General features: G+C 43.2%; 1 protein-coding gene across 5 annotated transcripts in view; it reads right to left on the bottom strand.

Moving 5' to 3' along the window:
• SPAG16 (sperm associated antigen 16) overlaps nt 1-25,870 on the bottom strand; it is a 710,758-nt gene extending 684,888 nt beyond the window's left edge. Inside the window, exons 1-5 of one of the 5 annotated variants that reach the window (XM_043524952.1) lie at nt 25,662-25,870; nt 21,090-21,136; nt 19,429-19,527; nt 5,485-5,612; nt 2,959-3,039 (exon numbers count right to left, since the gene is read on the bottom strand). In XM_043524952.1, the coding sequence (XP_043380887.1) occupies nt 2,959-3,039; nt 5,485-5,612; nt 19,429-19,527; nt 21,090-21,136; nt 25,662-25,710 (404 nt within the window). In that variant the 5' untranslated portion in view covers nt 25,711-25,870. Of the gene's footprint in view, nt 1-2,958; nt 3,040-5,484; nt 5,613-19,428; nt 19,528-21,089; nt 22,091-25,661 lie in introns of those variants that run through there. The other 4 variants (XM_043524954.1, XM_037912653.2, XM_043524951.1 and 1 more) reach the window with 4 other exon arrangements.
• Between the last annotated feature and the right edge of the window lie 261 nt (nt 25,871-26,131).

Raw genomic sequence — 26,131 nt, 5'->3', positions numbered from 1 at the left:
GCCCTTCACATGAGTTGCCCCCAAGTCAAAGTCAAGGTGCACCATGATACCCTTTGATGCCCAGTTAGATTTGCCGGCAGGTACATGGTGCGAGAAGTACAGCCATGGCCTCTCCCTTTTCTGCCCTCTTGATCATGATGGGAAAGTATTAGGTGCCCTTCCCCCTCTGCACCTAGAACTGCAATCTGTAGAGCACCACCATCGCCACTGGACAAAGGAGGAGAATCTTTACTCTTCTGTACTGCTCTCCAAGGCTGTGTGTTCGGGATAGACTTGATAGAAAAATAAAGAAATCCTATATATCTCAGATCATTGCATAACTGCTGGCTACACTAGCTAGAAACCTATGAATGTCATGGGGGTAAAACCATCAATATCACCAGTTGGAGATTCAATTTATATATACTCCTTTTGTCAGACAAATTTCTCAACAGAATGCCCTAGCATGAAAGCCATCAACTTTCTATATGAAGGTACATAGGACATGGATAATTGATGAAGTTAGCTTCTAGCAGAGCTAAGAACCCTGAAAGAGATTTTTCAGAATTAATTGTATTTCATTAAAATTAACATGCTCTTCTCCAAGACAACCATTAAAAACCCATGTCTCATTACTTTTTCAGTGAAAAGGGGAAAAGCATGCTGCCAGAGCAGAAAGCGTGGTTAGGTCTTACAATGTTAAATTTGGCTGGTGAAAATTCATATAGAGTATTTATAGCTAGATCGTTCTCGCTCTTTTCTTTTAAAATTCTGAAAGGAATTGTGAAACAAATTAAAGTATGGTTAGAGCCAAAAGTACATAGTACAGGTGGGCATTCTTCAAGCTCTTCACCACAGTTTAACTCGAAATAACCCAAGTACTTACAACATGAGATTCTCAAGAAGAGAGACCACCAACTGTGAGGTTATGATTTAAAGCCCACTTGTCATAAATATAAAGGGAAGGGTGGGCCCCTTTAAAGTCCCTCCTGGCCAGAGGAAATCTCCTCTCACCTGTAAAGGGTTAAGAAGCTAAAGGTAACCTCGCTGGCACCTGACCAAAATGACCAATGAGGAGACAAGATACTTTCAAAAGCTGGGAGGAGGGAGAGAAACAAAGGGGTCTGTGTGTCTGTCTATATTCTGTCTTTGCCGGGGATAGACCAGGAATGAAGCCTTAGAACTTTTAGTAAGTAATCTAGTTAGGTACGTGTTAGATTATGATTTCTTTAAATGGCTGAGAAAAGAATTGTGCTGAATAGAATAACTATTTCTGTCTGTGTATCTTTTTTGTAACTTAAGGTTTTTGCCTAGAGGGGTTCTCTATGTTTTGAATCTAATTATCCTGTAAGGTATTTACCATCCTGATTTTACAGGGGGGATTTTTTTTTTTTATTTCTATTTACTTCTATTTCTATTAAAAGTCTTTTTGTAAGAAAACTGAATGCTTTTTCATTGTTCTCAGATCCAAGGGTTTGGGTCTGTGGTCACCTATGCAAATTGGTGAGGCTTTTTATCCAACATTTCCCTGGAAAGGGGGGGTGCAAGTGTTGGGAGGATTGTTCATCATTCTTAAGATCCAAGGGTCTGGGTCTGTAGTCACCTAGGCAAATTGGTGAGGCTTTTTACCAAACCTTGTCCAGGAAGTGGGGTGCAAGGTTTTGGGGGGGAAAGACGTGTCCAAACAGCTCTTCCCCAGTAACCAGTATTTGTTTGGTGGTGGTAGCGGCCAATCCAAGGACAAAAGGGTGGAATATTTTGTACCTTGGGGAAGTTTTGACCTAAGCTGGTAAAGATAAGCTTAGGAGGTTTTTCATGCAGGTCCCCACATCTGTACCCTAGAGTTCAGAGTGGGGGAGGAACCTTGACACCACTGGTGTCTACCCTGAAATCATGAAATTCAATATGCTTGCAATACAAGCCATAAACAGATTCAGGTCCCCACAAATGTTTTGAAGGAACCGGGTGGTGTGATGATTCTGCAGTTGTTAGCTAATGGACGTGGGAATTGATTGATTAGCATGATATTTTATCTTTGGATATCAGATAAAATGTTCAACACTTTGAATATTTAAGATGACATGCTGTGTCACTACCATTCTTATTGGAAATCTCAGCAGCAAGGCCAAGAAAGAACAGAGCATAGAAGTTTAATTACCTCTTTATCCTCAGAGTAGCCACTCCAACCTATCATGAAGGCAAATTAATGGAGACTTGCAGTGCCATGCTGTGCCTGTCTCTTAGACACAGAGCTTCAGTACAGCTGTATAAGACTTATACATCCATTAACTGCAGTGTACCTTAGCAGCCTTACATTAAACACTCAGTAGCATAAGTTTATATTTACAATACAGTGAAAATGTAATATGTACTGAAGACTATATACTCACTACTAGGGAAAGATTTTGTTTACTTTTGATTTAATATATGTAAAGTGCACTCTGACATTAAAGTTATAGGTGCTCTACAAATGCATAGGGTTACAAACACAAATATATAGATAAAAGACATGGCCTTACAGATCAGAATGGGTTCCCCTCTGAATGCCCTCCAATGAAGCAAGCAAATCTTTGTCCTTTGTTGTCCTTCAATAGGGCTAGATTGTTAACGTATATCTGGCCAGCATAAAGGGCAACACATTGTTGCACTGCCCCTTGAATAGCCTGGGTGGGGGATTGTGACTCAATCATAATCTGCCTCCAGGTTTCTCTGCTGCTCCAAGAAGGAATGATGCTGCACTAGGTCGATACTCAGTGTAGCGAATTTTCCCCCAGTGTGCTGGTACAACTGCACAAAAAGAGGATATTGCAACCCTACAGAGTCTGCTTTCCACTCACACTGCTACCCAATAATACCTGTAGCCTATACAAAAGAGGGGGCATGCTCTGCACGCCCCCCCCCCCACAGTCTGGCATGGCCACACAAACCAGTCTATGCTTTTGTCCATACTAAGTAAAGGTAGATTAGCAAATTATTTACCTGTCCCGCAAAGTACTTGGAGACAGCCCATCTTTCACCCAAAGGCGGAAACGCAACCGACTCTTTGTAAACTGAGGAGTGCTTTAAAAAATAAATAAATATCAATGATTGCCAGTTATGAGTTTTCTGACCACAGGTAGTCAAAGCTAGATGAGAACTGATCGGTAGCTGGCAATAAGCTCTTTGGGACTGTACAGCCCATATCAATGGATGCAAAGATCTGTCCTTGTGCTTCATTCTCCAGAGCTGTCAATCCAATACCATCAGTAAGTAAAAAGGCAATACAAAAAATCTGGGGAGGCAGAAGACTACAGAACATACAAGAAGTTTATGATATTTTGCAATATTCCATAAGTATTTTCAACCATGGTTTTAAATTCCCAGGAGTATCGTTAGACTAGACATGTTACAGTGTACATGGAGATTTGCACAAATAATGTACAATATGATACAGCACCGTTCATTACAATGAAGAAAAATAGTACTTATTTATCATTTTAAAATCAAACATCAATATGAACGCGAAACATTTTTATATATCCAGACAGAAAGATATTTTAAAAGTACTCTATTGTCTCAAGTTGCAATATAAACACTAATAATTTTGCCTAATTTAATACAGCATTAGATCTTAGGCAGACTATTACATTTAAGTGGATCATTTGATAAATTAGTCAAGCTCTTTTGGTGTAAAAGGGAGAAGTTCTCAACTCATTATTTTCTCATTTTAAATCCCATTAGGACTTGATCACAGCATGGATCAGCTGTACATTAGCAAGAGGAAGGTACCAGTTCAAAGAAGAACTTGATAACACTAATCTGCTCTCACCTCATTAACAGTGTAAATCAGCAATTTAAAACCAGTTTAAAAACCACTTGCTAGTATCATAAAAATGTATTACAAAGGAAGTGTCTTAATTCCCTAGGACTCGATCCTGCAAATCCTTACTTATACAAGTAGTATCAATGAAGTTAAAGGTATTGTCCATGTGAGGAAGAACTACTCATGTGAGCAAAGGTTTGAACGATCAAGCCCATAAACTAGGGTCTGATCCTCTTCTGTTTAGAGAGTCAATGGGAGCTTTGCCACGGATTGAATCCGAGCAGGATATGACACTTGCGAAGTTTCAGTTCTATACAAATTTGTCATTTATATCGGTCTAGTATTAGCTGTCTTTTGCCATCAGAGTTACATATCTGATATTAATCATCAACTGCTTACCATCTAAGAGTTACACAGGCTCCTGAATGGTGCTCTTTCTGAATGAACGTATTTAAAATAATGACATTGTATACAGTGTATAAGCCATAAGCTCCACAGGCAATGCCTGCCTTTGGAAACTCTGTGTCAGTAACACCAATGTCTTACAAGTGGCTGGGGCTTGGTCCAATGAACTAGACACAGTGACTCAGGGAGTAATAAAACAAGCAAGAAGTTTCAAGCCTTAAATGTGTGTTTCTAAAACGTTAGGTTTTTCATTATGTGAAAAACACAACTTTTTTTTTCAAATTGCATTATTCCAAAATAGCTTGTCAATCAGCCTAAAAAACCCAAACAAAAACCCCCAAAGAATTCCCCCGGCCTTAAAAGCAAGACTTAGACATTTCAGGTAGATAGGATCCCCACCTCCCACCCAAATTACTTGGAGGGTTTGAAATGGGCTAATGGAAGCTGTATCATTAGAAGCTTGCTATCAGAGTCACTCCTAGAGATCCATAACATAGCTCTCTCCCCGCACAGAAGCTGTGTCATTCTGACAGTTAATCAGTAAACAAAATTATATGACTTGGAATATATATATTTTAAAAGCAGTGCATGGAACTCCTATACAATTCCTCTGCTTGAAAACTGTGGGACAAAAAAATCTCTACGAGCCACTTAAAAATACAGAGAAGAGACCAGAGGTAAGTAATCACAAGGTCACTCTTCTGAGCAGTATCTGACTTAAACTAAAAAGACAAAATATACAAGGGTAGCCATCACAATTTTCTAACCAGTTAAAATGATAAAATTTGTGCTCATTCTGCCTCAAGAAATGAAGTAACTATTCAATAGAACATGCTCCAAAAACATTTAGACAAGGAAACTGCTATATGCTAGGAGTCCTGTGGCACCTTATAGATTAACAAACATATTGGAGCATAAGCTTTCGTGGGTTGATACCCACTTCGTCGGATGCATGCATGCCGCTTTTACAGATCCAGACTAACACGGCTACCCCTCTGATGCTTGCTATATGCTAGGTTTTCAAAAGTGCCCAGATTTTGAAGAGTGAGAACAATGGAAGCTTATGGGTTCTGAGAACTTGTGGTCACTTCATTTAGGTGTCTAAACGGGAGCTGCTGGGGTTCAGCTCTTTTAAAAAATCTGGCCCTAAAATGATTGTTTCCGTTCTCAACCTAAGCTTATTTTCTTGAAAAGTAGGTTTCTCCAAGTAAAGTTTGACTTTTGAAGCACAAAGAGGCTGGATTGTCTACATTTATTCCAGAGTCCTCACAGTTAGATGGACATTTTAAAAGTTTTACCATTCAGTTTGGAAGCAGTCAAGGGTTCTAGCCATCCCCATTCTGACCAGGAAATTGCAAAGAAAGTCATCCACAACTTCAGGTGTTTCAGACACTGAATGCTTAGAAGTCAGAACAGATCGCTGAGCCTGAAATTAAAAAGTTTAATATTTGTTATTGTAAATTTGTGCAATCCCTGAAAAAGATACAAGAACCCATTACTTCCTAGCCCAGTGGGTCCCAAACTTGTTGCGCCGCTTGTGCGGGGAAAGCCCCTGGAGGGCCAGGCCAGTTTGTTTACCTGCCGCGTCCACAGGTTCGGCCGATGGCGGCTCCCAGTGGCTGCGGTTCGCTGCTCCAGGCCAATGGGAGCTGCTGGAAGCGGGGATCAGTACGTCCCTTGGCTTGCGCCGCTTCCAGCAGCTCCCATTGGCCTGGAGCAGCAAACCACGATCACTGCGAACCGTGATTGGCCAAACCTGTGGACGCGGCAGGTAAACAAACGTGCGGGGAAAGCCCCTGGCGGGCCAGGCCGGTTTGTTTACCTGCCGCGTCCAGAGGTTTGGCCGATCGCGGCTCGCAGTGATCGTGGTTCGCTGCTCCAGGCCAATGGGAGCTGCTGGAAGCGGCGCAAGCCAAGGGACGTACTGATCCCCGCTTCCAGCAGCTCCCATTGGCCTGGAGCAGCGAACCGCAGCCACTGGAGCCGCCATCGGCCGAACCTGTGGACGCGGCAGGTAAACAAACTGGCCTGGCCTTCCAGGGGCTTTCCCCGCACAAGTGGCGCAACAAGTTTGGGAACCACTGTCCTAGCCTATAATCCAATCCCCGGGCCACCCCTCCATCCAATAGTCATTGGAATAAAACAATGCAAGACATCTAGACCATTTGCGTGAAAGTGTGATGCTGTGTATAAGAAAGGTGACCATTTATATCACTGTTACACTTTATATAAGATTTATGGAAATTGTGTATCATGTAAGGCATCAATGGAAAAGTTACAATCAAGTATAATTATCCTGGTTAAATCCACATATCATGTTTGTATTTGAAGTTATGAATATTGGTTGTGTTGTATTCTTGATTGATATCCACCAGAAGGATTTACATCAAGGCTAGAAAGCTACGTATTGATGGCCCATCAAAGACACAAGGAGCCATTGAAGAAACTCATCACTAGTAGGTCTTCCTACAGATGCCTCAGACAGCACGATGCTAATGACCTACCCCTGTGATTCAGCAAACCATATAAGAACATGTGATATGCTCAGGTGACCCTGGACTCCCTCTTGGGCCAGTAATTTTCCACATGCAGCTTTGTTTGGGATAGTAACATCACCACCACCACACCGGGTCAGACCAAAGGTCCATCTAGCCCCATATCCTGTCCTCCGACAGTGGCCAATGCGAGATACTTCAGAGGGAATGAACAGAACAGGTACTCATCAAGCGATCCATCCCGTCACCCATTCCCAGCTTCTGGCAAACAAGGCTAGAGACACCATCCCTCCCCATCCTGGCTAATAGCCATTGATGGACTTATCCTTCATGAATTTATCTAGTTATTTTTTGACCCGTTATAGTCTTGGCCTTCACAACAGCCTCTGGCAAAGAGTTCCACAGGTTGACTGAGCATTGTGTGAAGAAATACTTTCTTTTAAACCTGCTGCCTATTAATTTCATTTGGTGACCCCTAGTTCGTGTGTTACGAGAAGTAGCAAATAACATTTCCTTATTTACTTTCTCCACACCAGTCATGATTTTATACACCTCTATCATATCCCCCCTTTAGTCATCTCTTTTCCAAGCTGAATATTCCCCATGTTATTAATTGCTCCTCATAGGGAAGCGGTTCCATACCCCTAATCATTTTTTCCTTTTCTGAACCTTTTCAAATTCCAATATATCTTTGAGATGGGGTGACCACATCTGCACACAGTATTGAAGATGTAGGCATACCAGGGATTTATATAGAGGCAATATGATATTTTCTGTCTTATTATCTACCCCTTTCCTAATTATTCCCAACATCCTGTTAGCTTTTTTGACTCCTACTGCATATTGAGCAGATGGTTTCAGAGAACTATCCACAATGACTCCAAGCTCTCTTTCTTGAGTGGTAACAGCAAATTTAGACCCCATCATTTTATATGTATAGTTGGGATTGTTTTCCCAATGTGCATTACTTTGCATTTATCAACATTGAATTTCATCTGCCATTTTGTTGCCCAGTCACCCAGTAAGTTTCCAGGCACATGACAGAGGATATAAAAGACCCGAGAGATCTCTATTTTGCCTCTTTCCTGCTCAAAATCTCCAGTCTGGGGATTTACAACTAAAAGGAGCATCCTGAACCATGGACTGAAGACCTTCTAATCTTTTGGAAGTTACCAGAGAGACTTTACAAGCCAGCAATCTATTCCATCACTTCTACAAACCTCATAAGGACTTTGCAATCATTTGTATGTATATGATCTATTAACAATTTATAACTCTTCTTTTATTAATAAATCTTTAGTAGCTTACTAAGGATTGCCTGATTGTGATATTTGGGTAAGATCTGAAATATATATTGACCTGAAGGCATGTGCCCGATCCTCTGGGATTAGTAAGAATCTCACATATGGTGAATTAGGTTTTCATTAACCCCTCACCACATTAGCTCCCATCCAGATAAACAGGTCTAAGTGGAATGCCTACAGGGAACTGTTTGGCTTCTAGTTAATCAGTGGGGTACTGCAGAAGCTCTTTTGTTACTGGCTAGATGAATATAGTTATAGAATAAGCCACCAGTTTTTGGTGACTGCCTTCTCTATTTCTTGCAGTGCAGTGCACACGGAGAGTGCAGTGCGGCACTCTCAGTTTGGCCCACTCCAAAAACCCAGTCACAGAAGGCTATTACTAAAAAGCAGTCTCATTGTTGTTTGGGGGGGGGGAAGAGGTTATTCATATAGATATGAAGTAGAATGTCAAAATGGCCTCTTTTCTGGATACAAACAAAGAAATATGTACATGGCAAGTAACTAGAGATGTAGCTTTGCCATTTGCACTTTGGAGTGAAAATTTTAGCCTTAGAAGGTGTATATGATCTTTTTTTAAAATAAAGTAACCACACAAGATTATAATTGTGATGCAAAGGATCCCGTAGAATATTTTATGAGTTTTACAACAAAATTGCAGTACAGCTGCCCATTTGGGCTATTTTCAGAGACAGAGAGAAAAGTTTGAAACAGACAGGATTTTAGACTGAGATTGCTCTATTCCACGGGCACTGTAAAGTAATGCTCACATCTGCACCTGTCCCTCCCAATCTTTTATCAATTAGTACTGCAATTAATAGTCTAGAGTAGTGGTGGGCAACCTGCAGCCCGTCAGGGTAATCCGCTAGTGGGCCGTGAGACAGTTTGTTTATATTGACCATCCGCAGGCATGGCCGCCCACAGCTCCCAGTGGTTGTGGTTCAGCATTCCTGGCCAATGGGAGCTGCAGCTAGCACGTGCTGCTTTCTGCAGCTCTCTCATTGGCTGGGAATGGCAAACCGCAGCAACTAGAAGCTGCAGGTGGCCGTGCCTGCGGATGGTCAATATAAACAAACTGTCTCACAGCCCACTAGCGGATTACCCTGACGGGCTGCAAATTGCCCACCACTGGTCTAGAGCCTGGATAGAAATAGGAGGAAAATCCCCATACAACCTCTCCTAAATCTCATATGATATGAACTGCATCTTTATAATCAATTAATACTACCCATTTAAATTAAAGAACCAAGGTCCTCAATTATGTGCAACAGGCTATAATAGTATATGCTTAGTGTCAATACACACTCCAGAATAGTAGTATTTTGACTTACTAGAGGTGTATCACAGACAGATACACTCTAATTGTGAGAATGCTATGGCTTTATAGAATAAGTCTGTAGTCATATAATGGTCTCCTTTCTGTGCGCCTGCTGTTCTTTTGGCCCAGTTCAAGTAAATGCCCAACTGTGACACATCCAAAGGCTACTTAGGAGGGCGAGGCACCTTACCACCACCCGCTCTTAGCATGTGGAAATCTTGTCCATGCCTGCTCTGCAGGCACAGCATGCTGAAGAATCAAAGAGTGCAGAACGGGGAAGAAAATTGGCAGCATGTGACCTCCAGAGAAGGAAGAGGAGAACCCATGTATCCGCATTGCGGACAGAGGTAAGAAACCATTTTCAGGCTCTCTGCACAGATACTACAGCAGAGAATGGTTTGGAAGAGTTATCGGAGGGAAGGGATCAGAAGGAGACCCCATTGATCGGAAGGCATGAGATGCATTGTCCTAGGGATGGGGATTCCATGACCACCACTCCCAAGAGGAGGAAATGGGTGATGGTGGTCGGAGACTCCCTCCTAAGGGGGAAGGAGTCATCCATCTGCCGGGAAGCTCAAGAAGTGTGCTGCTTGCCTGGACCTAGAATTCAGGATGTGACAGTGTCTGAAGACTGATCAAGCCCTCGGACTGCTCCCCCTTCCTACTTCTCCATGTGGGCATCAATGATACTGCCAAGAATGACCTTGAGTGGGGCATTGCAGACTATGTGGTTCTGGGAAGAAGGATAAAAGGAGTTTGAGGCGCAAGTCGTGTTTCCATCCAGCCTCCCTGTTGAAGGAAAAGGCCCAGGTAGGGACCATCGAATTGTGGAGGTAAATGCATGGTTGCACAGATGGTGTCTGAGAGAGGGCTATGGATTCTTCGACCATGGGCTGTTCCAGGAAGAAGGATTTCCAGGAAGAGATGGAATCCACCTAATAAAGAGAGAGAAGAGCATCTTCGCAGGCAGGCTTGCTAACCTAGTGAGGAGGTGTCGAGGTTCCTTCCCCACTCTGAACGCTAGGGTACAGATGTGGGGACCTGCATGAAAACCTCCTAAGCTTACTTTTACTAGCTTAGGTTAAACTTCCCCAAGGTACAAACTATTTTACCTTTTGCCCTTGGACTTTCGCTGCCACCAAACGTCTAACCGGGTTTATTATTGGGAAAGAGCCGTTTGGAAACGTCTTTCTCCCCCCGCAAAATCCTCACCAAAACCTTGCACCCCCCTTTCCTGGGGAAGGTTTGATAAAAATCCTCACTAATTTGCATAGGTGACCACAGACTCAAACCCTTGGATCTTAAGAACAATGAAAAGAAGCATTCAGTTTCTTACAAGAAGAATTTTAATAGAAGTAAAAAGAATCACCTCTGTAAAATCAGGATGGTAAATACCTTACAGGGTAATTAGATTCAAAACATAGAGAATCCCTCTAGGCAAAACCTTAAGTTACAAAAAGACACAAAGACAGGAATATGCATTCTATTCAGCACAGCTTATTTTCTCAGCCATTTAAAGAAATCATAATCTAACGCATATCTAGCTAGATTACTTACTAAGTTCTAAGATTCCATTCCTGTTCTGTCCCTGGCAAAAGCATCACACAGACAGACCCTTTGTTTCTCCCCCCACCCTCAGCTTTGAAAGTATCTTGTCTCCTCATTGGTCATTTTGGTTAGGTGCCAGCGAGGTTATCCTAGCTTCTTAACCCTTTATAGGTGAAAGGGTTTTCCTCTGGCCAGGAGGGATTTTAAAGGTGTTTACCCTTCCCTTTATATTTATGACAGGCGGGCTTTAAACTAGGTCACCAGCTGCCGGCGAACCTAAGTCCGGAGGTAAGTGGGATACCGGGAGAAAACACAAGGAGGAGGGTGCAACAGGGGAGGCCTCCTGATTCATACTGAGAAAGTAGGGCAATTGGCTAGTTATCTCAGGTGCCTGTACACGAACGCAAGAAGCCTGGGAAACAAACAGGAAAGATTGGAAGGCCTGGCACAGTCAAGGAACTATGATGTGATTGGAACAACAGAGGGGTAACTCACATGACTGGAGCACTGTCACTGATGGGTATAAGCTGTTAAGGAAGGACAGGCGGGGAGAAAAGGTGGAGGAGTTGCACTGAATGCAAGAGAACAGTATGATTGCTCACAGCTGCAGTATGAAACTGGAAAAAAGCCTGTTGAGTCTCTTTGGGTTAATTTTAGAGGCAAGAGCAACAAGGGTGATGTCGTGGTGGGTGTCTGCTATAGATCACCAGACCACAGGAGGAGGTAGACCAGGCTTTCTTCAGACAACTAACAGAAGTTTCCAGTTCACAGGCTCTGGTTTTGATGGGGAACTTCAATCACCCTGACATCTGCTGGGAGAGCAATACAGCAGTGCACAGACAATCCAGGAAGTTTTTGGAGAGTGTTGGGGACAATTTCCTGGTGCAAGTGCTAGAGGAACCAACTAGGAGGTGGGCTCCTCTTGACCTGCTGCTCACAAACAGGGAAGAATTGGTAGGGGAAATGAAAGTGGGTGGCAACCTGGGCAGCAGTGACCATGAGATGGTCGAGTTCAGGATCCTGACAAGAGGAAGAAAGGAGAGCAGCAGAATACGGACCCTGGACTACAGAAAAGCAGACTGACTCCCTCAGAGGACTGATGGGCAGGATCACCTGGGAGGCTAATATGAAGGGGAAAGGAGTCCAGGAGAGCTGGCTGTATTTTAAAGAAGCCTTATTGAGGGCACAGGAGCAAGCCATCCCAATGTGCAGAAAGAATAGCAAATATGGCAAGCAACCAGCTTGGCTTAACAGAGAAATCTTCGGTGAGCTTAAAACACAAAAAGGAAGCTTACAAGAAGCGGAAACTTGAACAGATGACTAGGGAGGAGTATAAAGATATTGCTTGAGCATGCAGGGGTGTAATCAGGAAGGCCAAAGCACAATTGGAGTTGCAGCTAGCAAGGGATGTGAAGGATAACAAGAAAGGTTTCTACAGGTATGTTAGCAACAAGAAAGTGGTTAGGGAATGTGTGGGACCCTTAATGAATGGGAGAGGCAACCTAGTGACAGAAGTACTCAATACTTTTTATTGCCTTGGTCTTCACGGACAAGGTCAGCTCCCAGACTGCTGCACTGGGCAGCATAGCATAGGGAGGCAGTGAGCAGCCCTTGGTGGTGAAAGAACAGGTTAAGGACTATTTAGAAAAGCTGGACATGCACAAGACCAGGGGGCCAGATCTAATGCATCCAAGCATGCTGAGGGAGTTGGCTGATGTGACTGCGGAGCCATTGGCCTTTATCTCTGAAAACTCATGGCAAGTGGGGGAGGTCCTGGGCGACTAGAAATAGGCAAATATAGTGACCATCTTTAAAAAAGGGAAGAACTACAGACCGGTCAGCCTCACCTCAGTCCCTGAAAAAATCATGGAGCAGGTCTTCAAGGAATCCGTTTTGAAGCACTTGGAGGAGAGGAAGATGATCAGGAACAGTCAACACGGATTCACCAAGGGCAAGTCATGTCTGACCAACCTGATTGTCTTCTATGATAGACAAGTGACTCTTTTGATACTGTCTCCCACCGTATTCTTGCCAGCAAGTTAAAGAAGTATGGATTGGATGAATGGACTATAAAATGGATAAAAAGCTGTCTAGATAGTCAGACTCAGAGGGTAGTGATCAACGGCTCGATATCTAGTTGGCACAGTGCCCCAGGCGTTGGTCCTGGAGTCAGTTTTGTTCAACATCTTCATTAATTATCTGGATGATGGGATGGGTTGCATCCTCAGCAAGTTCAGGGACGACACTAAACTGGGGACGGGGGGGAGAAGAGGTAGATAAGCTCGAAAGTAGGGCTAGGGTCCAGCTGAGACAAATTGGAGGGCACCCCAATTTTGAGGGCACCCCACTACAGAAAGTATGTAGCACTACCTTCCAATCCTTACTCTCTGTATAGGTTAACAACAAGCACACACCAATCCCCAAGTCTTGCATGCATTCCCTGTCGTGTCCAACCCCTGTTCCGCTGAACACTCACATAATTACCAGGCCTGCTGTTCACAAACAGTACCCAGGCCCGCCGACAGCAATTCCGGGCCCCAAGGCAGAATAGTCAATGAGCGCTCCTTCACCACCACTGGTACCATTTCCCGTGTGCACCTAGGAACACTGTGGCCTGCATGGGTGACAAATTGGCTCCTGTGCCCTTTTAAATCATCCAGGGCCCTGGGCAATTGCCCCCCCACACATCGGCAGGCCTAATTACATGACAGCTTACAATGTAGAGCTGTGTTCTAAGGTATGTATGTGTAGATAAAAAAATTTATCAAAGAAGAGAGATTCAAGTGACAAGATTCAAGAGTAAGAATAATTTATTATTCCAGAGGGCATTCTGCACCAAAGAGACAAAAATTCTGTGCACAATATTTTAAAATGCTGCAAAATTCTGCAAATTTTGTTTGTCAGATAAATGTGGAGGCTCCAGAATGGCATTGGGGAGCACAGAACACTGGCTGCATAGATGTGGGAGATCACTGTGCAGCTCCTCCTAGGACATGGACTCAGCAGTGAGGCTGCACCTAACCCTGAGACAGCACAAGGATGGGGCATGCCCCAAAAACATCCCAAGGCCATGCCCCTCTGTGCCAGGTGCACCAGCTGTGGGCAGGATGGCTCAGCAAAGCAAGATCCAAGTGTGGAGGGGCTTAGTGTGGGGGGGATCCAGGTGTGGGTTGAGAAGGTTCAGTGTGAGGCAATCTGGGTGTGGGCAGCTCAGTAGGGGATCCGAGTGACGGGAGGGAGGAAATCTGGATTCACAGGTGCTTGTTGGGGGGGGGGGGGGGGGTAAAACAGTAATGGGACTCTGCAAGAGGGGCCCAGTGAAGGTAGTTGGGGTTCAGCAGTGGAGGAGTGGGTGTGGGGGGAGATGGAGCTCAGCACAGGGGGGTCCAGCTGCAGCTGCTGGAGGCTCAGTGGGATGGGGATCCAGGTGTGGGTGGCTCGTGAGGGTGGTCCAGGTGCAGGGGGAGTGGGGCTCATTGAGGGGAGGGAGAAGAGGGAACTGTGGCTCAGCAGGAGGGTCTGGTTATGAGGGGGTCTGTATGCACAGGATGTGAGGGAGCAGCTCCCTGTACAGGGATCCCTCCCCCGGCAGCGGAGGAGCAATTGGTGCAGGAAGTGGAGGGGAAGTGGAGTGTGCAGAGCTTCTTTCAGCTGGGGGAGAAAACTGGGGTTGGGTTGGGCCTGGCCTGGCCCCAGATGCTGTGCCGGGGAAAAGCAAGTCTTGTCCTCCCCAGCCCAGCTGGGACTAGCAGCTGAGCCTAGTACAGGGTAGGAGGCACCTGCTGGGTCTTCCCCAGGCCCACCTCCTACCCCACAGTGATTTACCTCTTCGCTAGCTGCCCTGGCGCCCCAAAACATACTGTTGGGGAGGGCTGCATGACCGTTCTTGCGGCTTCCCTGTCAGAAAGTCATTTTTCTGCAGGGAGGCAAAGAAATTTACAGGGGACAAGTTGGGCACATGCGCAGTGGCATGTTTTGTTTTCTCTCATCTCCTACAAGAAAGCTTACTCTAAGTTCTTCCTGCAGCATTTTCACCCACTTTTGTGGAGACCCCTTCTCACAGGATCAAGCCCACTGGCAGTTTTTCCATACAAACTGACAGAATACTTAGAGGGTCATCAGTACCCAAATATAGTTTCAAAAGTTCATTAACAAGCTAACGCCTGAAGTTTTCATCTTCAAAGATTCCACAATCTTTCATTAGCATTCATCTCAGACTAGTGAGTGGGGGTTCTTTGTGAAAAGACAGTTACCTTTTCCTGTAACTGGAGTTCTTTGAGATGTGTTGCTCACATCCATTCCATATTAGGCGTGTGTGCTCACCACATGCACCCGTGCCGTAAGTTTTTCCCCTCTGCAGTATCTGTAGGGGACCAGCTCTGGCGCCCTCGGGAGTGGCGCCCTCATGGCTCTGTATAAGGGGTACTGCCAGCTCCCCCCCACCCTCAGTTCCTTTTTGCCAGAACCTCTGACCCTGGGGAAGGAGGGCAGGTCATGGAATGGACATGAGCAACACATCGACAAACACCAGTTACAGAAAAAAGTAACTGTCTTTTCTTCTTTGATTACTTGCTCATGTCCATTCCATACTAGGTGACTCCAGTAGCCCTGGAAGTGGATAGGAGTTCACGGATATGTGGACTGCAACACAGCTCTGCCAAACCCAGCGTAGTCCCCGGCCTGCTGAGTGATGGCATAATGAGAGGTAAACATGTGCACAGAGGGCCACATTGCGGCTCTACAGACGTCCTGGGTAGGGATGTGCGCCAGGAAGGCCGCTGAAGATGCCTGCACTCTTGTCAAGTGGCTTCTGAAAATCGGCGGTGGCGGAACCCGCACCAGATCGTAACAGGTCCTTACGCACGAGGTGATCCAATTGGAAATCATAGAATATCAGGGTTGGAAGGGACCTCAGGAGGTCATCCAGTCCAACCCCCTGTTCAAAGCAGGACCAATCCCAACTAAATCATCCCAGCCAGGGCTTTGTCAAGCCTGACCTTAAAAACTTCTAAGGAAGGGGGGCGGGGGGAAGGATAGCTCAGTGGTTTGAGCATTGGCCTGCTAAACCCAGGGTTGTGAGGTCAATCCTTGAGGGGGCCATTTAGGGATCTGGGGCAAAAACTGGGGATTGGTCCTGCCTTGAGCAGATGGGGTTGGACTAGATAACCTCCTGAGATCCCTTCCAACCCTGATATTCTATGATTCTAAGGAGATTCCACCACCTCCCTAGGTAATGCATTCCAGTGTTTCACCACCCTCCTAGTGAAAAAGTGAGAACACCGGGTGACCCTTCATCCTATCCACTATAGCAATGAAGAGTTGAGTCGATTTACAGAAAGCCTTGCCCAATAAAAACCATTCTGACTTCTTCACACCTAGGGTGTGTCAGGATCTGCTGGTACTCAGGAATTTTCTGTCCAAGGAATGCTGAAAGAGACTCCAAACAAGATGGGAGGTGGTAGAACAGAGACTGTCAAGAAAATGCTTTAGAAGAGATTCCTTCAAAACTTATTCAGCTGGAAGCAAGGAAGGAAGAAAAACAGGAAAGTGCTGAAGATTCCTTTTTCCATATGGAAAAAGCCAGTTACTTTCGGCAGCCATTACATTCTGGGATCACCCACCACATTACTTTATACTGTCCAAGACACTGTTCAAGGCAAGGACAACAGCAAACGTAATGAGGTGTAACAAACAGGACAAATTAGGACTGAAACAAGGATGGCAGCTAAGAAATCCCCCTTGGGCAGGGGAGCTCTGCATGTAAACCAAACCACTCCCAAAATAGGGGTGAAGCAGCATGATAAGTAGAGCTCCACTATGCCCTATCTTCTATTGGCAACAGGTCCTGAGAGCTTACACCAATGGTGTAAGTTGAGCCGCTCCATGCAGCTCTAGCTTGCACTGGGACTGTGCAGTTTAGGATCCAGGAGTCACACCTAGTTCCCTAATTGGCCCCTATTTCCACTGTACTCAAGCAGAAATCTCAAAAAGAGGACAATCTGCCCCATTATCTCTTGCAGGAACACACCTTTAATCACAGCCCTAGTATTTTCCTTCCCCCAAGATGGTGGATCCTAACACATCCTAGCTGTTTGGCACATAGTAGTCTTGGTTTACTGAAAGTGCTAGTTATTCAAATTAACAGACAATTTCTTCTCTTCTTGAGTTTTACAGCCTATGTTTGATTTTCTTAGAGAAAATGAAAGCCATGGACACCAACTCTAAATAACCATGATTTCTAAATTCAGGGTGTGGGCTGTATAATGCTTACTATACTTTTGGATACCTACTTGATCTATGCACCACAATTGCATAAATACTGCATTTCCTTAAAGTCTGTATTTAAATAGTGGATGAAATTCTTTTATTATGAACTGGGTGTAAAATATACAACAATTGAACTGAAGCTACAGGGGAAGCGTAGGTGTGCCAGGACATTAGTTTATGGTGGAATTTAGCCAAGACAGAGGAACTACCACTTGCAAAACATGCCAGGGAATCTCATGGCTACAAATATTCATTCCTTCAGTTTTGCTTCACATAAAGATGTGTTTCTTAGCACAGTGTGGGGATATTGATTCAGTAGGCAATCAGAGAGAAGACTAGTACTTGCCGAGTAATCGAAACCACTTGCTTCAACACCTGGGTTATCTAGCAAATGAGCACTGAACAACCTAGCAGATACTCCTCATAAAATATGCAGCAAACATTACGAAAGCATTAAGGCAAACAACAAGTGTGATTAAAAGTACGTTTTGCACTACAGATCCTACCATCTAATGAAAATGATTGACATACTGTTGCCAAAAAACTATGATTTACAGTGAAAATTGTATTAAATATCTCAATACCAAGTCCAGAAGCAAAGAGAAACCTTTTAGCTAGAACACAAGAAATCATATTGAACTTGAGGCTATCTATGCACGTGGTGCGTTTTGCTATCAATGCTGCAGGAAGCTTCAGCACACACACACCCTCAAGTTACCATATATCAAGTGTTCCTGTGTAGCCGTCTTACAATTCAATAAACATTTATCACACAGCTGAAAGATCAGGCAGTTGTACTCTGTCAAAAGATTAGACTAGTAAGATTCTCAGTTGTTCTTGGGTGGTTTTTTTACTATTATTTTTAAGTGTCAAGGTACATAGTCAAATGTAACTACAGCGGATTTCTGAAGAATTTCAAATATTTCCAATTCTTAAAAGAAGTTTTAAAAACTGAATCTGCTTTCAGATGTACCTCTTATTTTCAGATTTCTTCCATCCAAGGTTTAATATTGACCACAGAACTGATGAGTTTACTTACACACACAATCACATGATGAAGTACATCTTCCCTCAGTTGTCACTGAGAACGAGTCACTTTCATTTAAAAAAAAAAAAAAAAGTTATATTCATTTGCCTTTGCAGATCAAAGATTGACCATCTCTCACTGCATAAAGGAAGAAAATATAAAAAGTTGATGGTATAATGGAAAGGAAAGATACCTTACTATGTGATTATAGTAAGCCAAACCAAGTAATTTTTCTGCAACTGGAACTAGCATCTGAACTCACTCTGGTAGACTTAAAAAAAACAAAACAAACAAAAAAAAAAACACACACCACACACGAACCACACCCCACTACGTTCAAGTTGTGATCAATTCAAATTCTCAGGGGTTTTCCTAGTCTCGCCTAAAGGTGGGTAGCTGGCTGGCTCTGTAGGGAAACACACGATCTGGTCCTAGCAGCAGGATAAGTTTTGCTAAGAGCTAGCCTACAGTAGGGAGGGATGAGGTGGGCTTCTCTTTTAGTGAGCCCCCTGCTTTGTGTCTCAGCATTTTGGGGTTCTTGGTGTTATTTTGAATTCTAAGAAAAAAATTGTGTCACATTACAGCCTTCCAACAAGAGTATTTATGTTTTTAAAATTAACTTGTGGGTGTATGCTGTGAACATAACACTTACAATCGCACCACACCACTACGTGATCATCTATTGCAGTTTTAAAAAAATCAAATTCTAACAGGTAAAAGTATCTAAAATACTAGTTGTTAAATGAGTGATAATTTGACCTCAGCTCTCATTCGGCCAAGCAGCTAGGTATATACTTTTGTTTTTTAATAAAAAGCATGTGAGTAATTCTATTCCTATTCAGCAAAGCATTTAAGCGCATGTTACATAGTGATTAAAGCACATGCTTCAATGGAACTTAAACATATGGGTAAAGGGCTTGGTTTAATCAGGGCCTCAATATTTTATTTAACTCATTCCATTTAGAGAAAAGGATACTTACACCACATTTTAGTGAATTAAGTCTACTATTTTCCTTAAAATATTGAGCAATGCATGAAATATACAACAAGACAAGCAAACAGTGAATAGAGGAATATCAGGGTGGATGGAAATGAATTCATTTAAGCATTGTTCTCACAGTGACATCATATATAAAATGTTTCTAGAGATTTATGCCATAAGAAATGTAAAATGCTCTATCTATACTTATATTCAATAATTAAGCATGTTCAAGGTCTAAACTTTAAGCCAATAGAAATCAGTTTTATTACTAATGGATTCTTAACAGTATTTTGAAAACTCTTACTATAATTTGTGCATCTTCAGCCTGCTCCTGTATTGTCTGCAAAGCCTTTACCAGATCTTCATCACCTTCCAGGAGACTAAAATCATCATCTGCTGGAACCTAAACCCAAATATAAATGAAGTCAGATCAATGAATATTTTAAATGGATTATACTTTCTTCCAGAAGATAATTAAGTCCCAACAGCACACAGTTAAAAATAAAAAGTCTTATGCTAGTAGCCATATTAGGAGCTTGGTGTTATAATTATACAACTGATTATTGTTCTACTTGGTACTGAAGCATACAATTTAAAAAAAAAAAGGTGTATCACACATTCAGTGGTATCCTTGCTCTATTTAAATCAGTGTCAAAACTCCTATTGACTTCTTTGAAGATAGACTTTCAACCCTGATCTCTTGGCACTTGATCCAAGGCTCAGTAGAAAGATTCTCATGGATTTCACCAGGCTTAGGGTGAGAGCCTGCTGTCTGACAGTGTAGATTTTTGGGGAAAGAATAGACTCACTGCTGGCACAGCCCAGGATAAAAGTCTCTCCTCATTAGCACCTTCTGCGAACCACTACTTCAGTCCTACAGTAGCATCATCTCCTCACAACTTGGTCCTCCAGGCAGGTCCCTTAGAAGTCTCACCCTTTCAGAGGTATCACTGTCTCACATGAGCAGTATCCCACACATTTTAATTACCACCATAGCATTTTCTGCTCAAACTAGATTCCTTTACAGTCCAACTTCTCTCACAGAAAGAAATTCCCAGGTCTCCCTCAGCCTTCACCAACAAAGCACAGAAAATCCCAGAGAAACCAAACCTAAATAAAGCAGCTTCTGTCCCTCCAGACTTGATCTTTTAATCCCATGAGGTTCTCCCCAGCATCCTGGTATAGAACACCAACACTACTTCCTTAGAAGCTCTACTTCTCCTATCCTAAGCACAAAATTAGTTCCTCTCCTACAGCTACCCTATGATTCCTTTGCCATCTGACTCTAACCCTCACCCATACACCCCCTCTTGTAGTTTTCACTTCCTTGCTTTATGAGAAGACACAGCTCCTCCTCAGCTGGGTCTGATAACAAATCAACCCTAACACACTCTCCAGGTGCTCTCCAGCTCCTACTAACACTTTGTTCACCAGTGTGGGGTTTACAGTCCTTCACACAACTGCTATTCAGAAAGAGATCGAGCACAGGCTTGAGTTAGAGGATTTTGTTTATATCAAAGACCGAGACATTAATATACTGAAACAATATCCAAGAAAGCAAAGATATATTATATGATAATATAAACCTATTTAAATAATGAATACGCTGAAATTAGCTCACTATGAATAAGCTGAAATCAGCTAAACTGAGTTACTGCTACCTTTTAAAAATTATTTAAATGGAAATAAGACATAATAAATCAAATGTTACTAGTTCTTTTTATTAAATGAAAATATATGCTTAATATCATGCATATTTTAAAGTATACTTCATAAAAGAGGATTTACTTCTTTGGTGCTAAGATATAGTGACTGGTGCATTTAAATAAAAGAAGAGATGGTTACTACAATACAGATCTTTCTTAAGACTATCTCCTAAGTTTTGAGATCTACTTTTGAAAGGCCCTATAAAAGAAAAAGGTATTATTATTATTATTTTATTGGCGATATTATTAAGTAAATTACCTCTTCATATTGATAATCATCTTCTGAGTCTTCTGTAATGGTAACTTCTGTATGTTTTGTCAAGTCTAAAACAGCTGACGTATGTGGTGCTTTCCAATGAGAAAACAATTGTATATGATCATTTAAAAAAAAACAGTTATTCATAAATCAGTCCTTATCAGCCTCTCCCCTGTTCTATGTAAGGCCAAATTTCACATATTTAGGGCTAATTTTGGCTCTTGGATGCCCAGTTAAAGGCATGTCTCTGCATTCAAGAACAGAATTTAGCACTCAAACTTTTCATTGCACGACAGCACAGCATTAAAATACCACCTATTTGCTCTGCTATAGGTAGACACCAGTTGCTGTGCTTCATATAAACAATAAGGCAAACTCTACTCTCAGATACACAGTTACAGTGGCTATATTGCACCAGGGGACTTTCACTGTCCTTATGCCTCTCGGTGAATTTTATCCTTTTAGAAAACTAACCATTTTTTATCAGGTTTAGAGATCCGACGTGGCAAATGCACATCTGTGGATCCACGCTTTGGGGGAAAATAACAGTAAATTGAGCACTGAAGCTTCTGTTATGTTGGTTTAACAGTCCTACATCTCCTTTAGTTACATGAGGGAAAAAATGGATTAACTGATTTTAATGGGAGGATTGAGAGGTATGTGTTTCAATGAATACTTTACAATCTCCTTCTGGCAAAGTGTTCCAGCAACAGCCCATGTGCCCATTGAGTTGAGCAGGGAGAACATAGCTGAGAACAGTTGCACTTTGCAGAGGACTTTGAAGAGCTCCTCCTGAAGAACTGAAGCCCTGACCAGCCTCCCAAGACTTTAGCAGCTGTTTGGCTCCTGAGTCTCAGCTCCCCACTCCCAAAGGCAAATACTGGAGGCCTTACATCATCAGCTACTTCTGTTCTTTTTATGCTCTTAAGAAACTACTAGTGGTGCCTGGATTCTCTGATCCTTTAACTGGAGGGGGGCAGGGGAGAAGCGGGCAGCAAAGTGGTCCAGGGACCACTAACTGTTTGCTAGAGGGGCAGAAAGAGCTAAGTGGCTGCAGCTGCTCTAGTGTTTACAAGATGAGACAGGGAAGGAGAAGAGTTACTTCTGACCTATTGAACAAGGACTGGGAGCAAAATGCACTACAGGGAAACCACTGGGTTTTTTTTTAATGGCTCTGGAGATTGGTAGGGAACAGTAAAAGCAGAGGAAGTCTAGTGGCAGAAGAATTGATTTTGGAGGTCAGGAGTTTTGGTTGATTGAGTTTGGTAAGTAGTCTAAGAATCATTTTTTTTTAAAGCTAAACACTCTGTGATTAATTGACTCTTCATTCTTTCAATGTACCTAAAGTGATCATGATACTACTGTATGTCTGGGGCAGATATCTTGTGAATGAGACTTTAAAAAGTGAGGTCCTATTTGCACAGCATGGATACTAAGGCCCAACTTTTTATAAAGGAGGGGCCAATGTATGTGTTCTACTTCTGTATTTGTACCTACTCTGTGATTATGTGCCTGAATCAGATATTTGTATACCTGCTAGTGCCTCCTAAAATCCATGGTTTATTTGGAAAATTGCCCTTGGCTATATTATATTTTGTCTATATATTTAGAGAGAGAGGCAAGGAAAGGAAAAAGTTAACTGTGTTATTGCCAAAGGACAAGGCTTCATTAGCTGAAGCTACAAAAATCTTTTGCTGATTTAAAATAAGCAGATGAGGGGTTATTTTAAATTTCTTATAGCATTAATTTTTAAATTTGCCTCAGTTATACACACCGCAAAGTATGTAGTAATTTACATGTGAGGTTTAGAGGGCTTGCCCCACAAACGCTTTTGAGCTATTGGTAAGTCAAAAAAGTCTCAATATGCTGAGAACACTTTTCTCCCCTCTCTCCAGTAACTCAAGATCATGAAGGGATTTTATTCCAGTTTTAAAAAACAACAGAGCTGAGTATAGTTTCAGCCACAAAGGACTTTTCAGAAATCTACACACGTGCATGAACAAAAGTTTATAATAGAAATCACAATGCAACTGCTTTAATTATAGCAAAGGGTATAATAAAAGTAACATTCAAGGTATGTATGATCTAGTCATCTGGGACTTACAAATGTTTTGAGTTCTAGTCCTGGCCCTGCTACTGTGGTGTTGTGGGGCCTTACACAAATCAGATTAAATGTCTGGTCCTTAAAGTCCCTTATCCATTGAACGGGGATGATAAATTACCTACCTCGTTGGGTATATAACAATTATGATTATGAAACCATTAATTGAATGGTACTTTATTTAAAGTTTGCAAAGTACTCAGAAGCTGAAAAATGTACTAAATATCATTTTATAAAATATCTAATAATAAAAGACAGGATAATGTCACTGTAATTAATTAAGTAGCCTTTTGGTACTGTCATATTGTAGTAGTAAATAGAGGTTTGAATGTTTATACGGTACAATTTAAATACAATATTGTGTATCCAGCAATTTGGCTAAAAACATTTCTCTCACTGGAAGCTTGATTGTATAATGAGAGAGACAGATTTTGTCAACCTGTTTTACATATGTGCAATACTTCATTCCTTTTTCTCCATATTGACAGTTCTATTCTACAGTTGTAGAATATTTTACAATGTGGATAGAAATGTCACAATGTCATATCCACCAGTCATTCCAAACTAATGCAAATGATCTTGGTGATTTAGGTGCTTCCAAGAAGGTGAGTTTGCTGTTAGTTTTTTAAAGTGTTTTACTGACTCAATAGCCCTTATGTGCCATTATGGTCTAGACTACTGTGTTGTTGCAGATGCTATGCATGTGGAATAAAACCTCATGTTAAAAATCTTGACATGATTTTTGAAAAATCATATTTCAGATGCACAATCTTTTAAAGACAAAATTCCTCATTCAACTACATTTTTGAGCAAACATTGTCTACAAATTTTATTTTCAATGTCTTTTATAATATAGACACTCTTCTGTAGTGTCTTATCAGCCACAGGGCACTGAAGAATTTCTGTTTCAAGGAAGCAGAAACTGAATCGCAGAGAAGTGGCTTACATAGGGTCACAAAGCGAGTCAGTCAGTACCAAGGTTGAGAGCAGAATTCAGATCTCCTGACTGCCAGCCTCTAAATAAATATATACTACAGAAAAACAAAACAAAAAACCTGCAACCACTCATTTATAGTTTGCCTTTGCTCTTTTTAAAACTGAAAAGGAGTCAAACTGGTTGTTTCTAAATGTCATAACTCAGAAATAAACCTTCTAAATTGCTGCTCTGCAATCTAAAATTCCTATTTTACTTGTATAAACTACTCAATTAAAAATAGATTTTTAGGGAATGATTGGATAATTCAGGCACTAGATGATAGAATTTGAGCCTTTCATTCTAGGTCAGTGGTTCGAATATTGCCAAGTGGAGGAACAATCAAATGTGGATTACCTTCTGATACGTATTTAGTGCCTTATGGAAAAGGCTTGGAAAAACTTACCAGACGCTTGCTAGAGAGAGACAAGTACAAAAAGGAGTAAGAGGCAACAGCTCCAGGTCTTCAGTTGTTGCTCACAGCTTTCCCAAGTAGCAACAGAAAAGTGAAATTGTTATGGTTCTTGTTAGTTTCACCCAGGGATTCTAAACAACAACAGTGGATCTTGACAGCACACTGAAATGAACAAGACTCTGGACAGTCCCACTGTTACTATTCAGAACCCCTAGGTGAAACTAACAAGAATCAGGACAATTTCACTTTTCTGTTTCCATACCAGAGGCACTGGAGTCATCTGTTTGTAGATGCAGCAAGATGGCACTGCATCAAGCTACATTCCGTTCACATTGAGAAGGTATTCCTCTTAATCATGAGGCCTGGAGACTTAGCTGTCTTTGTTCAAATAGTGCAGAATTTAATTTTTCTAACTTATCGTTTATTCCCCCGCGGTTCCCAGGGAAGTTCACTATTAGCCAGCAGCAAGTAGGGGAGTGTTGGTAAAATAAGTTGGTAATCTCAACTTTTCCCCACCATAATTACGTGATTTTTGGCCTGGCTCCCGCTGGGCAGGTCTGTACCTGGCAAATATAACTGTATGGGCATCGAGTGAAGCCTTTATTGCAGGTGCCACTGAGCAGCCCGGCTGAATGGGCCAGAGAGAAGGTGCTTCCTCAATCCTGGGCAGAGCTCAGGTGACAGCGGTGGCGGGGAGTGGCACTGACCCATGCAGAGAACGAGGGGACCCCAGCACTCCCCACCCCTCCCCATGGCTTGAACTTGCCCGGGATTCAAAACCAGTGGGGAGGAGGGGGGCAGGGATTTGTTCTCAGTTGAGTCAAAGGCTCCAAAAAATCCCCAGAGGCTAGAGCCCAACAGCCCGCCCCGCAAAGTGAGACCCCTCCCCACAGCTGAAACCCCTGGGTGAAGCCCCCCAGAGGGAAGATCCCCGGCTCCCCCTCCCGGGGTGAACCCCCAGAACCTCCCGCCCCCAGAACGAGGAGCCCCCGGCGTGAACCCTCAGCAAATCCCTCCCCCCCGAGCGCCCCCCATCCCCAGCGCTGCTCCGCCAGGAGCCGCTGAGGGGGCGCGGGGAGAGGATACGCTGCAGGCAGAAGGGCCCCTCGGCTCCGGCCGCCGCCGCCCCCTCCATCGCCGGCTCTCCGGGTCGCTTGTTTACCCGCCGCTCTCGCCGTTGCTAGGGTCCCCCGGAGAACCTCTCGCGAGAACAGCTCGCCCCTTCTCTCCACCTGGCTCTGTCCCGGCTTCACGGGAGAGCGCGCGCGGCGGGGGTGGGGCGGGGTTGTTAAGGCAAGGAGTGGGGACGGGCCGGACGCGTCCCGGTCGCCATAGCAATCGTCACTTCTCGGTTACGGAAAGGTCCAATGGCGCTTCAGTAGGGCGGTACCGAGGGACTAACTGGCCAATCGGTGCAAAGCAGAGCGCAAAGTCCCGCCTTCTGGCCCAGGCTCCCCCCCACTGGGCAGAGAAGGGGGCTCCGATGCGGCGGTACAGCCCCTCCCGTGAGCCCCCTCCCCCCCCACACACACACCCGGGGCTGGGCCTGCGGCACA

Source organism: Chelonia mydas, chromosome 11, assembly GCF_015237465.2.
Source record: "Chelonia mydas isolate rCheMyd1 chromosome 11, rCheMyd1.pri.v2, whole genome shotgun sequence".
Taxonomy (NCBI): domain Eukaryota; kingdom Metazoa; phylum Chordata; order Testudines; family Cheloniidae; genus Chelonia; species Chelonia mydas.
Note: the sequence above shows the minus strand (reverse complement) of the source record. Positions and strands in the feature narration are given on the sequence as shown.